At 48.7% G+C, this 16,224-nt stretch overlaps 1 protein-coding gene across 2 annotated transcripts; it reads right to left on the bottom strand.

The window, feature by feature from the left end:
* Window positions 1–536: 536 nt before the first annotated feature.
* On the bottom strand, window positions 537–12,336 carry LOC112405038 (dehydrogenase/reductase SDR family member 4-like). Of its 2 annotated transcripts, none has more exons than XM_024753284.1 (8): window positions 12,187–12,336; window positions 10,944–11,121; window positions 6,350–6,451; window positions 4,023–4,093; window positions 3,876–3,927; window positions 3,438–3,572; window positions 2,939–2,994; window positions 537–1,070 (listed from the first exon to the last, which is right to left on the bottom strand). In XM_024753284.1, the coding sequence occupies exons 1-8, from the start codon at window positions 12,315–12,317 to the stop codon at window positions 956–958; spliced, it is 840 nt and encodes a 279-aa protein (XP_024609052.1). In that variant the 5' UTR covers window positions 12,318–12,336; the 3' UTR covers window positions 537–955. The 2 variants fall into 2 exon arrangements, with proteins under 2 accessions (XP_024609052.1, XP_024609053.1); XM_024753285.1 differs by having other exon boundaries at window positions 6,362–6,451.
* Between the last annotated feature and the right edge of the window lie 3,888 nt (window positions 12,337–16,224).

Genomic DNA, 16,224 nt, shown 5'->3' with positions numbered 1-16,224 from the left:
CCGGAAGGGGGGCAGCGTCCCCACTTTCCGTGTCACGCACTCCTCGGGCACCGTGAGCAGAACCCACGTCTTTTGTTCGTAGGCCTGGGTACCCCTCGCCGGGTCATCTTTGCAAGGCTCCTCCCTTTACACTGCTTGCTCGGGACCCGTCCAGCGCGTCCTCGCTAACCCTCGAAGGAAGAAACTCTAGGCCGAGGGCGATGCCGGCAGAGGACATGGCTGAATGTGGGGGACTTCGTCCTTCGTTTTCCGCTTGCTCAGCCTCGGGGATTCCTGCGGTGTTCTTGGCACCATCCCCGCGGGTGTGAGGCTGAGAGCAGCACCTGGGAATTCCCGTGCCACTTCCTCCCAGCTGGCAGCTCTGCAAACACCTCCACACCCAGCATTACGCTCAGGTCCTGGAGACAGGGAGCAGGGTTAGGAGGATCCAGACTTAGTATCTGGGGGGATCTTAGGGGAATCCAGTCCACTCAGATTTATGCTCTCTGCTCGGCTCCCACACCTATGCACCCTACACTGAAAAACGAACACATTGATTCAAAGCACCATGATGATCTGTATTTTATTCGGACCTCATTTGCGAGTTGTTAATTTCCAACCCTGTTCCTTCCACTCCAGGTTCCTTCTCTCCCATCTCCCTCAAATTCCTCTGATGCCCAGAAAAAAAATACTAGTCTTTGCCGCCATAGACTAAGCCCTCTCAGCAGGCCTGCCCTGTGCTCTCAAGGGAAGTCTTTATCCAAGGCCACAGCAACAGTGAGAATCCTCCTAACCACACCTTGACCCCAGAGAATGCTGGAGCTTTTCACAGGACAGAATTGATATGGGGGGGTGGGGTTAGGGTGTAAGGTGAGCAGTACGCTAGGCAGAGGTGGGAAAGGCCAATAGATGGATGCTGGAACAGGACCCAGGAGATGGAGCCCAATCTCTGTGCTGGTGGATGTTCTCCAGGTCCTCAGAGGCGGGATGGCATCCCTCCAGCCACCACCACCGTCTCCCCAGTGATATAGCTGGCGTCTTCGGAGCAAAGGAAAGATACGATGCCCGCACAGTCCTCTGGCTTGCCTATCCTGGGGAGGAGGGGAAAAAAGGAAGGGAGTAAAAATCAACCTGGGAATGAAATTTGCTTAATCAAGAAGTATCAGGTGATTTTTCAGGACCTGTGTACTGCCCATAGGGTAGGGGCAGTAATAGGGTTACCATGAATATAAGCTGTTATAGTTCAGTATAACATTAATACTGTACTCTGCAAAAACCGCTGCACATTATATTCATGTGATATAGAGATACTTTGTTTTTTAGAGAACTCAGGACACCAAAATCCAAAGTTACATAGATGACGTTGTGAGCAGCTAGTTCACTCTTCAAAGAATTTGTTTCACATGTATGCATACTATTCAAATGTCAGGGAGTCAGTGAGACAGTAAATGATCTGTTTAAAATGATTCCATTTGTACAGCTTCAATTCACAGACACCTTTTTCAGGAATCTATTTTTGTCCCTTAAAGTCATTTTGTGAGACTGTGCTAATTCTCAGTGTTTGTATCAGTGATTGCATAGTTAGGGAACACTTTAACCTAACTGCTATAGAATGCTCTAGAGGTGGGTGGAGTGGGTACCTCAAACCTAGAAGACCTGGATTAGTGGTTCTCCATCCTAGCTGCACACTGTAGTCGTCCGAGAGGCTTAACTATCCCCACCCCCACCCCCGCCAAAGATGCCTAGGTTCTACCTCGGACCAATTAAAAAAGAATCTCTGGGAGTGGGGTCTGAGCATCTGTGGTTTCACAAGCACCCCAGCTAATGTGCATCCAGGACTGAGAAGCATGGGGCGGGATCATTCACTGTGGCTCAAGGGTGACAATACCCTGACTTATTAATGAGTTGTGAACTAGGCCAGCAGCTCATGCCTAACATCAGAATGGCTTTGGGAGCACTTGAGGGTGTCTCCCCCCTCAAGCAGGCATTGCTGGTATGTGTCCTTGAGGAGACAAGGCGGAGGAGCTAAAGACAAGAGAGTTCCCAGAAGCCAGAAGCTGGAGAGAGGCAGGGAACTTAGAGGAAAGAGAGCCAGATGAAGGTACCTGAACAGTTCGGCCAACCCTTTGGGGAAGAGGCTAGTTTTCTTAGGCAAGGGGAGTTTGGGGACTTGGTAAAGCTCTTCATTCCTTTTATTTGGATTGTAGGATCATTAACCTGAGCTTTGGACACATGACTTTTTATTCAAGGGGAACTAACAAAAGCATGTTTTGGTTTTGGTTTTGGTCCCTCATCCTTAGGGATGCCCAGAGGTGGAGGCAAACACCCAGGTGGAGAGAGGGGTCAGGGCCTCCCCCAGGGCTCTGCTCTGCTAAACCTGGATGCCTCTGTGTTTCGTTTTTGCAGTGGAAGCAGACTCCTTGCACACGCCACTGTAGTGATGCTGTGTTCAAGAACTTGTGAAATCTGTGTGTTTGAAGCAGAGGAGAGCATGCCTGTGTTGTCTGCAGGACCGAGAGTCAGCAAGCCATGGGCTGTGAGGGACCATCTTTATCCCTCCTCGCCCTCCCCTGTGACAGCCTTACCTTTTTTTTTTTAAAAATTTATTTATTTAATTTATTTATTTTTGGCTGTGTTGGGTCTTCGTTGCTGTGCACGGGCTTTCTCTAGTTGCAGCGAGCGGGGGCTACTCTTCGTTGCAGTGCACAGGCTTCTCATTGCAGTGGCTTCTCTTGTTGTGGAGCACAGGCTCTAGGCGCGCGGGCTTCAGTAGTTGTGGCACGCAGGCTCAGTAGTTGTGGCTTGTGGGCTCTAGAGCGCAGGCTCAGTAGTTGTGGCGCACTGGCTTAGTTGCTCCGCAGCATGTGGGATCTTCCTGGACCAGGGCTCGAACCCGAGTCCCCTGCATTGGCAGGCGGATTCTCAACCACTGTGCCACCAGGGAAGCCCCCAGCCTTACCTTTTGATCTGCATGGTTGCTTTTAGGCTCTCCAGTCTTTCCTGGTCATCCCACAACTGCAGGAAAAAGGGAAATCTCTTCCTGAGAGGGACAGCGAGGGGAGAAACTGCCTGCCCTCACATCAATTGAAAGGGCCTTGGAGAGGCACCCCTTCAGTTCCTAGACCTTCCCAGGTCCCAGTCTCTACCCTCTTCCCTCTTCTGCTCCATTCTCTTCAAGTTCTAGTGAGGCATTTTCCTGGGTCGCCCCAGGCCTCACCTACTTAAGGAGATATGAAATGGCCTGAGTGGTATCTGAATTCCTCAGTCTCACTGTGCACCTCAGGAAAGGATCATGTGGGGGTCTGGTCTGGACACATGGCTGGTATGGAGTGGGGATATGGAAAAGTACAGAGATGGGGGTAGAAGTGGTTGGGAGCTCAGGACCAAGGAGCTGGGCTTTTCTACCTAAGAAGATGCCTTTTAGGGTCCCAGTGGGATGCAGGACTCTCCTTCCTCACCATACGGCTGAAGCTAGTCTTGATGAGTCCAGGTGCCAGGCAGTTCACCCTAATGTTCCTTTGGGCCAGCTCTACGGCCAGGTTCTTGGTGAGGCCCAGCAAGGCTGTTTTACCAACATTGTAAGGGCCCAGGCCCTGGGGAAAGGAGAGAATGGGTTATTCTCTTCAATTCCAGTTCATTCTTGGTTCTTAACATAAGATATAAAGGGTTATAAACAGATAATAGGGTATCTCTTGTAATGGAGGGTCCCAGTTAGAAAACTGTCTTGTGGTTAAACCTCCCCTAGGTTAGCGTTTGTGGAGGCAAGGCCTCTATTTTGTTGGAAGGTACTTGGTGATGTGATTCCAAAAGGGGACACAAACGTCTTAGGGTGACTGGAAGGGTAGAAGGTATAGGATGGAGGAAGGGATAAAAGTAGCGGAAAAGGAGGTTCTTACAGGAAATGGTCTGTAGGCTCCTACAGAGGCCACAATCACCACTGAGCCGCCTCTGGAAAAAGAACAGAATGACCCTCTTCCCATGGACACCCTCCCCTCAGCCTTCACGGGGCCCATCGAACGCAGGCTCCCTCTTGCTCTCTGTACCCTCGTTTCTCCATCTCTGGCACCACTGCCTTTGTGATCAGGGCTGTGGCCTTCACATTAATGTCCAGAATCTGCAATAGAGAGAAGAGGGGGAACGGCATGAGGGAAGAGGGCGGCACAAGGCAGGGCAATGGGGAGTGACAGTGTGGTTCCCAGGATCTGTTTGTCAGGGCTGGCAGAGATCCTAGGGGTGATCTACTTGGCCTTACAAGTGAAGAAACCGAGGCCCAGGGAGAGGTGGCTTTCCCCGGTTTATTCAGTTAGAGGATGACACATTAGGTTCGGGTGTGGAAGAATGGAGCCCGGTTCAGCTTGTTTCCTAAGTATGATTTGACCCAGAATGGGGCTGAACTCTCAGGGCTGCCTTGGACTTCAGCTGCATTTTCTGTGTGTCTTCCAACTAGGGAGAGCCTGGAATTGGACGGCTTCCTGGACCTGCCCCAGAGTGCGCCGTGTTTCTCAGGGGAAATGTGGCCTGACCTCAGGCACCTGGGGTTGTTCCAGCACTTTTCTGGCTTCTGAGCTTAGGGAGTGAGATGCTTTTGGCCCTCCAGGATGGATTGTCTGGCTGGACATGTATTGGCAAGTGGGATCGTGAGGAGGCACTTCTGGGGGAGCTGGAACATAGTCTACAATCAAAACCCCACACGTGTAATTGAAAACAAATACATGACCCTTGTTTACATTGTTCCAGGCACTGCTGGGATAGTCCCCTCCCATACCCCCCATGCAACTTCTTATTTAGAAAATGTTCACTCTTACAGAAAAGTTGAAATAGAAGGACAATGAATATCCAGATATCCTTTACCTACATTCACCAACGGTTCACATTTTGTACCATTTGCCCTATCTATGTACCTATGCAGTTTTTTCCTTACCCTTGGAAGGTAAGTTGCAGACATGCTAATGCTCTAGCCCTAAAGACTTTAGCATTACTTCCAAAGACTAAGGATGTTCTTCCACACCACCATCCATTATCACACCCTAGAAATTTAACATGGATAATCATGATTTTACCTAATATACTGTCTGTAATAAAACTTCCCCCGTTGTCCCCCAAATGTCCTTACGTTTTTCAAAGTCCAGGGTTCAATCAAGGATCAACCATTGCATTTAGATTTGATATACTGTGATATTAAAAAAAAGCCAACTAAACCGGTTTGCAGGGCAGAAATAGAGACACAGGTGTAGAGAACAAACGTAGGGACGTCAAGGGGGGAAAGTGGCAGGGGGGTGGGGGTGTGATGAATTGGGAGATGGGGATTGACATGTATACACTGATGTGTATAAAATGGATGACTAATAAGAACCTGCTGTATAAAAAAATACATAAAATAAAATTCAAAAAAAAGCCAACTAAAAAGAAAAATTACTAGTTTTATAACTGATTTTCACGTGGTCTCCGTTCAGACTGCTCATGAAAGATGTTTCTCTACTTTGAAGAATATCAATCAGGAACTGATTCACTGAAGAGCGTTTTGGCACTTTGGTCTCTATGTCTGTGAAACACTGATAAACGAGAATAGTTTAGTATCCTTAAACTTCAGTGTTGAGAAATTAGGGATGACGTCAGGGTAAAAAGCAAAACCATGCGAGATCATGAAAAATTTAGCATTTTCAAATCAGGTGGGAATATTAACCTCAGTAAAGAAAGACAAATCTTTTAATTAAGGCTTTATAATTAAAGAATGTAGGTGTGTGTAATCTATTATAAATATAATGTAATTGTACACATTCACATGAAAACTAATATTCTCGTTCTTGAATTTAGACATCTGGATCTCAGATGTTCTAGACATTGGAGTTAAAAAGGAAAAAGCGCAGGTCTTTTTAAAAGGCTGTATGTTATAAAGCAGCAACTTAGATAATGTCACGAGAATTGATATTTCACTTAACTAGCAGCTATTAAAGTTTTCCAGCTAATGAAAAATCATTCTTTTTTGGCAGCTGAAAAGGGGAGGGGTGGCGGGTAAGTCTGAGCGTACTAGTTATTGGCATATTAGCTGCCCTGTCTGCTGGAAATAAACCAGGAAGAAGAGCCTGGATAAGCCCACGGGGTCGGGGGTGGGGGAGATGGGGGAGGGAGGCAGAAGACGGGTTAGCAAGGAGCAAATGAAGACAACTGGGGAGAAGCAGAAATGAAAGAGAAGGGCAGGGACAGAGGAAGCCCCCCACCCTGCCATTCTCCCTTTACCAGGTGCACTGCAGGCGTGTGGCAAATTGCAAGGATTCCTCACATCTACACTGCACTTGACAAATACATTCTAAAAGCAGACTGAGTGTGTGTCTTCTGAGGCCCACCCCCTGCTGCTCTCATCCAGTCTCACCTTGTCCCATACCTCCTCGGTGACATCCATTAAGTTTCCAAAGAAAGGCATGACGGCAGCATTGGAGACCAGGATGTCCACACCCCCGTGAAGGTTCACAGCCTAGAGAGGAGTAAGGTCTGAGTTAGGGCTGCAGGACAGTAAAGGAAGTGCATTTATCAGTGTCGATAAAGAATTCCTTCTTAGGAACAGTTGTCAAAATGACCTCTTTTCCTTAAAACATTTTCTCTCCAAAACACCCCAAGCTCTGCTGCTAAAACATTTAAGGTCGTCTCATTTCTTTGGCAGTCTTTTCTTCCTGCCCCCACTTCTGAGGCTGTCACTGACCCTTTTTTCTTTAGACTTTCCCTTTGGGAGCTCCTTTATTCTCATGGCCTCAGCTCTCACCTCAAAGTCCATTTCTAGACCCTTCCTCTTTCTTCCCAGCCGCATTTCTCCCAGTGCTTACTGTCCAGTTCTCCTTGAATGAGTTACCATTATCTCAAACTCAGCCTGTCCACACGTACCTGAACAGAGAAACAAGTTTAAATAGACCTATAGGGACTTCCCTGGTGGCGCAGTAGTTAAGAATCCGCCTGCCAATGCAGGGAACATGGGTTTGAACCCTGGTCTGGGAGGATCCCATATGCCGCGGAGCAACTAAGCCCGTGCGCCACAGCTACTGAGCCTGCGCTCTAGAGCCCACGAGCCACAACTACTGAGCCCGTGTGCCACAACTACTGAAGCCCACGTGCCTAGAGCCCGTGCTCTACAACAGGAGAAGCCACCGCAATGAGAAGCCCATGCACCAAGACGAAGAGTAGCCCCCGCTCGCCACAACTAGAGAAAGCCCGTGCAGTCACGAAGAATGAACGCAGCCAAAAAAAAAAAAAAATTAGACCTATAGAAAGTTGCCACTCAGGCCTTTGAGATCACCTAGCCCAATGTCCTCATGGTGAAGGTGATGAAACTGAGGTCCAGGGAAGTTAATTTCTCAAGGTCATATAGCTCAGTAATGACATATCAGGGCCAGCTAAGAAGAGGAGGCCTGCTCATTCAGTCTCTGGGAAAGGTGAAGTGATTTGCTCAGGGCACAAGGCTAGTTAGTGGTGGCAGAACTTACACTCTAACCCAGAGCTAATTCATAAGAGTTCTTCAAAAGTGAGTTGGGGTCACTATGAAACTGGCTACCCAGGAGAGCCACGATGGAGAGGATGCCGGCCTGGGCTTAAAGCAGTTCCACACTCGGTTATGAAGCTATTTCTCCCTTCCCCCCACCCCTTGCTTTTATTTTTTTGGCCTGGAGGCATGGAAGATTCAAGGCAGAAACTGAGATTTAAACTGGGAAAACTAAGAGAGGCAACATCTCACCTCCTTAATAAATTGTAAGTATGTGGTGAAGACACGTGTTGGAGTAACGAGTAGCCAAACAGAATCTGCCAACATCATGCCACGCTGCAACCAGACTTCGCATTGGCCCAGAATTGGGAATTTTGATGCCTTGGGCAAGCGGCACTAAATGGGCCCTCCACCAACTTTGTGCTTCCGGATTTGGCACACAGAGGTGTGTTATTAACAATCTGCTAGCTCCTGTTTTAACTAATTATTCTTGCTAACTAGGTGCGAAGCTCAGTTGCTTCCACACTGCTGAGGGGATGCCTGGGCTGTCAACATGTAAATTGAACAAATTTTAAAATCACATAATCTTTGCAAACCTGTATCAATAGTCTCTTGGCACTCTCTAAAGTTTGATGTCCCGGCACAAAATCCCAGTCACCTGCCTTGGCTCTGTGTAAGTTTCATGATGAGGAAAACTCGGTATGCGTTAGAAAGTGATGTGTGCTGGGCCGTGTGCGGGTGTGTTTGGGGGTGGGGAGATAGTGGATTGCTGCAGAACCGCCTGGAGCGCTTTTCCACTTCTGCTGTGTATCCTGTCCCCTTCTTTTTCTAGGCCTATCAGCATAGAGAGGAGGGAAGGCTGGCTTTTGCCTGAACGGACAGAGAACACTGGAGAATTAATGGCAAAGCTACTATGACCACCCAGGTGTCTTCTAAGGCTTGCTCTAAATTGTGTGATTGCTACTCTGTGTTCTGACAGGTCTATTTTTTATTTTTTTAATAAATTTATTTCTTTTATTTATTTTTGGCTTTGTTGCGTCTTCCTTGTGGTGCACGGGTGTCTCATGATGGTGGCTTCTCTTGTTGCAGAGCACAGCCTCTGGGCGTACGGGCTCAGTAATTGTGGCCTGCGGGCTCAGTAATTGTGGCACGCGGGCTCTAGAGTGCAGGCTCAGTAGTTGTGGAGCACCAGCTTAGTTGCACGCGGCATGTGGGATCTTCCCAGACCAGGGCTTGAACCCGTGTCCCCTGCACTGGCAGGTGAATTCCCAACCACTGCTCCACCAGGGAAGCCCAGTTCTATTTTTTTTTTTAAAAAGTAGAATCAAGTGGAAAAGCAGCTAATCTGGTTTCGGCTCATGACATCTTTGAGAAGCTTTGAGGTGCAGATTAGGAGGCCACTGGGGAGTAACCATCCTCAGGGCAGCAGCTTCCCTCATCACAGGTAGTGGCTGGCAATAGGCAGGACGCATCTCAAACCGCTAACAAGTATCCTATCATTCTCCACTCGACATTCGCCATTCAAACTACTTGAGAGTCAATTTTGATTCATCCCTCCTATTTCCCATGTCTTGACACCAGCCAGGAAAAAAAAATCTTGGTTGGTTCCCACTAAATGTCTCTTGGGCACATCTGTTCTGGTCCTACTGCCACTGCTCTTACCTAAGTGACAGCATCAGCTTCCTCCCTGATGTCCTTGGCTCAGAGTCTTCTTTTCTCCAATATATCCTTCCTCCCAGTGCCAGATTATTGTCCTTTAATAACCATTTTCACCTTGCTCAAAACCTCACATGGCTTCTTATTTCCTCCAGGAATGTCTAAACTCCTTTGGGAGGCCACAGAGGCCCCTGTCCCCCATCCTTCCCACCCGGCCCATTTCCTACCAGCCCTCTCAAGCCTGTGCTCTCTCTCTGCTGTGGGTTCACAATGCTCCCCTCTCCCCTTCCGTCCCTCCTTGGCTGTCTGCTCATTTTGCAGGGTCATCTGGAATCCCGGCCCTATGCCATCTGCCCAGCCCCACGCACTCTTCAAGGTCTAGTTCAAACCCCGCTTCTGGGCCAGAGCGGTAAAGTGGACCTGGTGAGGGTCCAGAGGTCATTTTCCCAGCAGGATTTTTTTTTTTTTTTTTTGCGGTACACGGGCCTCTCACTGTCGTGGCCTCTCCTGTTGCGGAGCACAGGCTCTGGATGCGCAGGCTCAGCGGCCATGGCTCATGGGCCCAGCCGCTCCGCGGCACGTAGGATCTTCCCAGACCGGGGCACGAACCCGTGTCCCCTGCATCGGCAGGTGGACTCTCAACCACTGCGCCACCAGGGAAGCCCTTCCCAGCAGGATTTTGACACTAAGTGGCCACATACATTTCATACAGCTAGTCACTAGTTGGCCCAGGATCCCAGGTGGCTCCCTCACCCTGAGGATCAAGGTCTCAATCTCAGGCTCTGTCCAGCTGCCTATGCCAGGCAAGGTGGCTTTCTTGGACCCCCAGTTGGCTCTCTCCAGAGCACATCTGAGCATTTGCCAAATGACTCCTGACAAATGGAATAACCTTATGCTGTCTACTACACCACGACCTACGATCATTTCATGTCCTCCTTGTCTAAGATTACCCAAATTATTTCACCATCTTTCATTCTGTTACACAATATCCTTTGCTTTCCATTCTTGGGCAGATTCTCCCTTTTACTCCAAGAAGTAAAGGGTGTGCCCTGAGCCTAGGGAAGAGCAGCCTCCTTTGCAAAATGTTCATATTTTCTTGCGCAGCTGGAAGACTGGTGCCAAGCACCAGCTCTGACACTGGCTTAGACACTGTCTTTGAGGCTAAAGTCCAAGTGGGCACCTAAGGCCTGACCTGATGGGGAAATGCCTGGTAGTCTGTAGGTAGCTTGGCAATTCTGGGTTGGCTCACAGCTCTTCTCTTACTAACTGTGGGACCTTGTGATGTTGATCCAGCTTTCTGAACCAGTCTTTAAACAGGGAGACTAATCCTGGCCTTGCTTGGGTTGTTGTTTGGAGAGAACCTGCAAAAGGTTCAAAACAAAGTGCATGGCACACAGTAGGTGGTTGAAACCTGATGGGCTGCCTCCTGTAGGTTCCCGGAGACTCGACTTTATAAGCTGAAAAACAGGGATTGATTGTTTATTAGCTCAGAGTGGGAATACCTATTTTGCAATTGTATTTACCCTTTTTATCTGCCCAATTAGATTGGAAAGCCAGGACCAGCTGTTTTTTTTGGGGGGGTGCCCCAAGGCACAGCGCAGGGTTGAAACAGTAGCGTGGTTTTTTGATTCTCTGACTGAGATGAGATGATTCTTGGAGGCAGGACAGAAAGGCACACAATAAAAATGTGCTGGTGGACTGGAGTGGGTATGCAGATCGCACTGGTGTGTTTTAGTTAACAGTGCTGGCTTGGATTACACCCGTGTTGTCCAGGAAAGCCTGCTCAGGCTGGCTCCCTTCTGCTACCTCCTGGCTCTGCGCCCATATCCTTGCTGCTCACCGTAGCTACCAGCCGCTCTCGGTCTTCGCCCTTCCCCACATGGCACACGGTGCCCGTCACACTCAGCCCCTCCCTGTGCAGCGTTGCCACTGCCCGATCCACGTTCTGCTGCTTCCGGCTGCTGACCACCACATGGGCCCCATCCTGGGCCAGACGCCGGGCGATGGCGAAACCGATCCTGTGGGCAGAGAGAGATAAGGACTTTTAAGTTGGTACAGGAAAAGAGCGTGAGAGCGTGGGCTCCTGAATCAGACTGCCTGGGCTTTGAATTCCAGCTTTCTCTCTGTAGGACCCCCATGTGTTACATAGGGTTAATGACACAGCCATTACCATGGACATGCTTAGCATATTTTTGGCACTGGTTTACTTATTTTTCTTATGGTTTTGGCCTTCAGTCTAGGTTCCCAGGAAGTGATGTCACCTTCCACAGGTGCCACCACGGGTCACAGTCCCCATACCCTGTAGGGACTGAGGAGAGAGAGATGAGCTAGGGGTATAACAAGCAGCAGCTATTTCTGTGACTGGAGGGTCTCAGGTACATGTGAAACTGGGGGTCTCCGGTTACAAACGTACATTTTTTACATACTCCCCTGGGAGAAAGGGTTACACATTTTGCATTTAGCCATTAGCATTTCCCATTCACTTGTATTTTAGATTTGTGAAGAGCTGGCATCTAGCAGGGTTCTGTGGGAGTGAGAAACAGGGTAGACAACAGTGGTTGGTGAGACACGGGCTGGGCAAGAGAGGCCAAAATGTACTGAACTAAACAAGAATGTGGACACACGGCTTTTGTGTCCCCTCTAGGTAAGGGGCGCAGTTCTATGAGACTAGTGGGGTGCCAAAATGGGGTGTCTGGAACATTTCCACCGTCGGTGCCGGCAGTGGATAGGATTTTTGGAATCTGGACTGTCTTGGATTTCCGGCGTCTGGTCTTCCCAGACTCTAGGTGGGGCTAGTTGACCCGGGCAGCCCAGAACCCTGGGAGATGGGATTGACGGGGGCGGGCAGCACCCAGGTGGCACAGTCGAGCCAGAGGCAGCAGTGACAAGAGGGCCGGCAATTGCAAGGTTAGGGGGGGAGGCGATTCCGAGGGGACTGCAGGCCAACCACGTAGTTCCTTTCTTCCCGGCCCGACTCTGGCCACACGTGACGCCTGAAGATGGGGCACGGGAGGCCAAGGACAAGGGGTTAGTACCTGTTTGCAGACAGCGGGGGCCTCCGAGACTCGGGCTCGGGCACTCACCCGTCAGTGGAGGCCGTTACTAGGGCCACCTTATTCTCAAGCGGGTTCCGGCGCGCCACCGCGGAGCTGGCCATCCGCACGGACTTCCACGTCCGCGCACAGGGACGCAACAGCAGCCCTGCCTTTTGCATGGAGGCGGCCGGTTCGGGGTTCTGCGCCGCCTAGGGGAAGTGACAGGGGGCGGGGCGAGGGGCAGGGCGAGGGGCGAGCCACCTTCCCGCCCGGCTGCCCGCTCGGAAGCCAGATGCCCTCCGCGCTCCCAGCTCCCCACCAGTCCTAGAGCGGGACAGCTCGCCCTGCTTCGCGCGGGCCCTTGGCGCAGGGAGCCGGCTGTGGCCGCGGCGCCCCTCAGTCCCCTGCTCGGCCCGGCCGGCCGGTGTGGGACTGTTCCGTCGGTTCCGGTTCTCTGTAGGGCTGCTCCCGCCTTCGGGAGTCCGTAGACTTCCCTGTCCTCCCGCCCCTCCTTCCACATCTGCTTGCCCACGTCTTTTCTTGGGGGAGAGGGGACTTTGAGTTGGTTGCTTTTCCTTCCCAGAACCTCAAGATGGACTTTGTTTTCCAAGAAAGTCGGGGTCCACATTTGTGACAGCCCACAGGAGGGCAAATATTTTGAGACTGCCCATGGGGGTGAGACCCGTAGCCCCCATGGAGCCCACCACGTGAGGGTCTCAGGTGAGGCTGCAGGAGCCTGGGAGAGACACGAAGTGGGGAGCAGCTGGGTAGGCCTGCCCGGCCATTCACTCTGGCTCAAGTTCTCCTCCATCCCCACAGGCCTGGAGGGCAGATTCTGATCACCAGTGGTAACCAGTGTGCAGAATTAAAGATCCTGATAGGACAGGATCTCTTATACCCTCCACTGCAAGAGGACTTCTCCATTTTCAGGCCTCAGTGGTAGCAAGGAGGCTAGAGAGTCCCCCAACAAGTGGAGGAAATTCGGAGAACTCAGGAGCCCTCAAGTTCTCCATAATCACTATGTCCCCAGGTCTTAGCCTCCATTCTAGTTCAATAAATATTTGTTGAATGTAAAAGCACTTTATAAACTGTAAACTACTAAACACATAAGTAATTATTGCCACCATAAAGTAATTATTATGTCCGCCACAGGCCAGGCTCTTCGTTTGTAAACTGAGGGTGCTGGAGTAGATAATGGATAAGGTCCTCTCCAGCTATAAATTCTGTGTCCGAGACTTCAGCCTCCGCTTCTGCCAAGTGGGCTGAAATGATCTCCCTCCTGGGTTCCTGGGAGAACTAATAAATCTGTATGGCTTATGATACACTGTCGAAAGGCCCCGACAGGCCCAGTGTCAGCATCTGAATTGGTTTAACCCAGTGGCCTCCAAATGCCAGCCTGAGAAGTTGTGCAGATCCATGGCAAAGTTTTCTCTAGTTCAAGGCACAAAGAGAAAAAGACAATATAGTGTTTCATAAATCTAAGCTTATTTAACTTAACACATTTTGCACTTAATGAATCCTTTATTTTGGGATATGCTTTTGCGCCTTTTTCATTTTTTTGGTGTTAGTCTTTTTGTTAAGAGAAGATGATGAAAGCAGATGGGTAGGTTGAGAAAAGTGTTGTTAGTTGGTGAAATCACCAGTCTCGCAACCCGATGTCAGTCCCTACAATTAGAGGAGAGAGAATCCTGGTTTGTGAAATTCAGTTCTGGGGATCGCTGCTTAATAAAATTCATACTTGCTAAAGATTTGTTTAGTATACGTGTAGGTCAGCTGAGCAGCCAAAAAGGATTTCAGCATTCAAAAGGGGGTGTATGAGCAGCGAATGATATACCAAGCATGCACTGGATCTATAGTTTATTCCTCAAACTAGATGTTACAGCTGTGGTACTCAGCTCATCCTGATGAGATAAGAGAGCTTGAGTCTAATTTTCCCCATGTCTGGGGAAAACTGACTCTCTGACTGGTGCCCCTCAGTCTGAACCTCATGAATTATTGACAACAGAGGCTGGATAGCATGACACTCCTCTTCTTCCTGACCTGTTCAGAGCTAATGCACTGTGGGAACCCTTCCCAGTGCTCTGCACCTGCCTGTGGGGCTGGGGGAGGGGATGTAGGAGGCCTGGAGCAGAGCCTCTCAGGGTTTTAGTTCAAACGGACAGGCCTGCAGGGCGTATTTGATCTCTCTTCACCTCCTGTCCAGAGGTGGGCAGCCAGATCCAGGGGTTGAGGTTGGCAGTGGGAGGCTGAGGGAGACCACACCCCAAAGAGCAAAGGGTTTGGGGAAAATAGAATTCTGGCCTGTGAGCTCGTGCACATCACATGGCCCCTCGCTGTCTGGGCGGGGTTGATATTTGGCCTCCAGCACCATTTCTTTTGGGAGAACACAGGGAACATGAGGGAGGGGATCTGTGAACAGAAAAAGGTAGAGGGAAGGCAAGAAGAGTGGGAGTCTCCAGCTCCGACTACACATCAAGCTGGTTTGTTGGAGATGAGGGTAGGAAATCTTTGGGGGAAATACATATGTGTGTAGGAGTCTCTTTGAAATGGGGATTTTAATAGGTGATGGGATTGTTCTTGTATGGAGGTGGTACCATCTGCAGATCTTGAGGAAATGCCTCCATGATTGAGGAATACACTCCCATCTTCTTCAAAGGCTGTGTTGACTTAAAAAAAAATGCACAACGTGAGAGCTGCGAGCTAAGTTTTATTTGGGGCAAAATGAGGACTGCAGCCCGGGAGACAGCGTTTCAGATAGCTCTGAGAAACTGCTCCAAGGAGGCGAGTGGAGGAGCCAGGATATATAGGAGTTCTGCAACAAAGGGCAGGTAGTCGGGAATGTCAAAGGATTATTATTAATTAAAGAAAACCAGATATCTCAAGTTAAGTAATTTAGCGCTTTTCTATGTATGGGAAGATGTAAGAGTCTGGGCTCACTGAAATCATTCCTTTGATATGCACGTCAGCTATCTGGGGCCAGTATCCTGTGTTTTCGTATCTTGAGTTTCCTCAGGTCTCAGCATAGGGAGTGGCTGCGGTCTGTTGGCTGCTAGATGGTATTCTTTTCGGCCCTGAGTTTCCTCAGGGCTCACCGGCTCATGTTGGAGGGTTACAATCGTTGATGACTGTGACATCCTCTGTTTACTGATATGGCAGGAAATAGTCCATATATAAATATTCCATTCCATTTATAAATATTCCATTTATCAGCTGACTGCAGACTGGAAGGAAATTCACCTGGGTTGGAATTTAAGTCTTGCATCTTGCAACAGCCATTCCACATTGGTCATTGACTCATGCAATATTGACACAAGTCAGTCTTGGGTGGTATAGTAGGGCTGTGTGATAACAACGACTTTTATTGAATACTTACTAAGTGCCAACAACTGTTGGGTGATTTTTATAAATTTTATTGAATGTGTCTAATCCAGTGAGGTAGGCAGTTTTATTTCTATATATGAAATCAAAGTGAGTTATGACAGCCTGACCTGCTGTCAATGTTGAATAGCTACTTTTAATTTTTCTGACGTTGTTAGAGAATGACAGTTTTCTTGGAAATTAACTTTCTCTTAATTGGAATTTTACTTTCTGCATCAATTCATTTTTGTTTTAATCATTATTTTTTAAATTACAAAAATAACACATGTTCACAATTTTTAAAAGAGACACAAGGTTATAGAGTGAAAAGTAAAAAAGTAACTCTTCCCTATGCTTCCTTTACCTGCTCCCCATATAGCTCTTGGTCTTGTGTATCATCCTTCCAGAAGTTTCCTATGCATTTACATACATATTTTCCGTTTAAAATGTTTCCCATGAATGGAATGACACTATATATAATGTCCTTCAAATTGCTTGTTTCTTTTCTTTCTTCCTTTTCCCCACTTCTCTCTTTCATTTCTTAAAATACATTCTTGGAGAGTGTTCTGAGTCGTACACAATAGATCACCTTTATTCTCTCTTTCCCTTTTAAAAATAGCCGTACAGTATTCCATTGTGTGGATATTCCATAATTTATTTAGCCAGTCTCCCACCGAAGAACGTTTAAGTAGCTTCCAGTGTTTTGCCATTTCAAACAACTTTACAATG

This window comes from Neophocaena asiaeorientalis, unplaced genomic scaffold (assembly GCF_003031525.2).
Source record: "Neophocaena asiaeorientalis asiaeorientalis breed wild unplaced genomic scaffold, Neophocaena_asiaeorientalis_V1.1 scaffold1186, whole genome shotgun sequence".
Classification (NCBI taxonomy): domain Eukaryota; kingdom Metazoa; phylum Chordata; class Mammalia; order Artiodactyla; family Phocoenidae; genus Neophocaena; species Neophocaena asiaeorientalis.
This window is presented reverse-complemented; position numbering and strand designations above follow the sequence as displayed.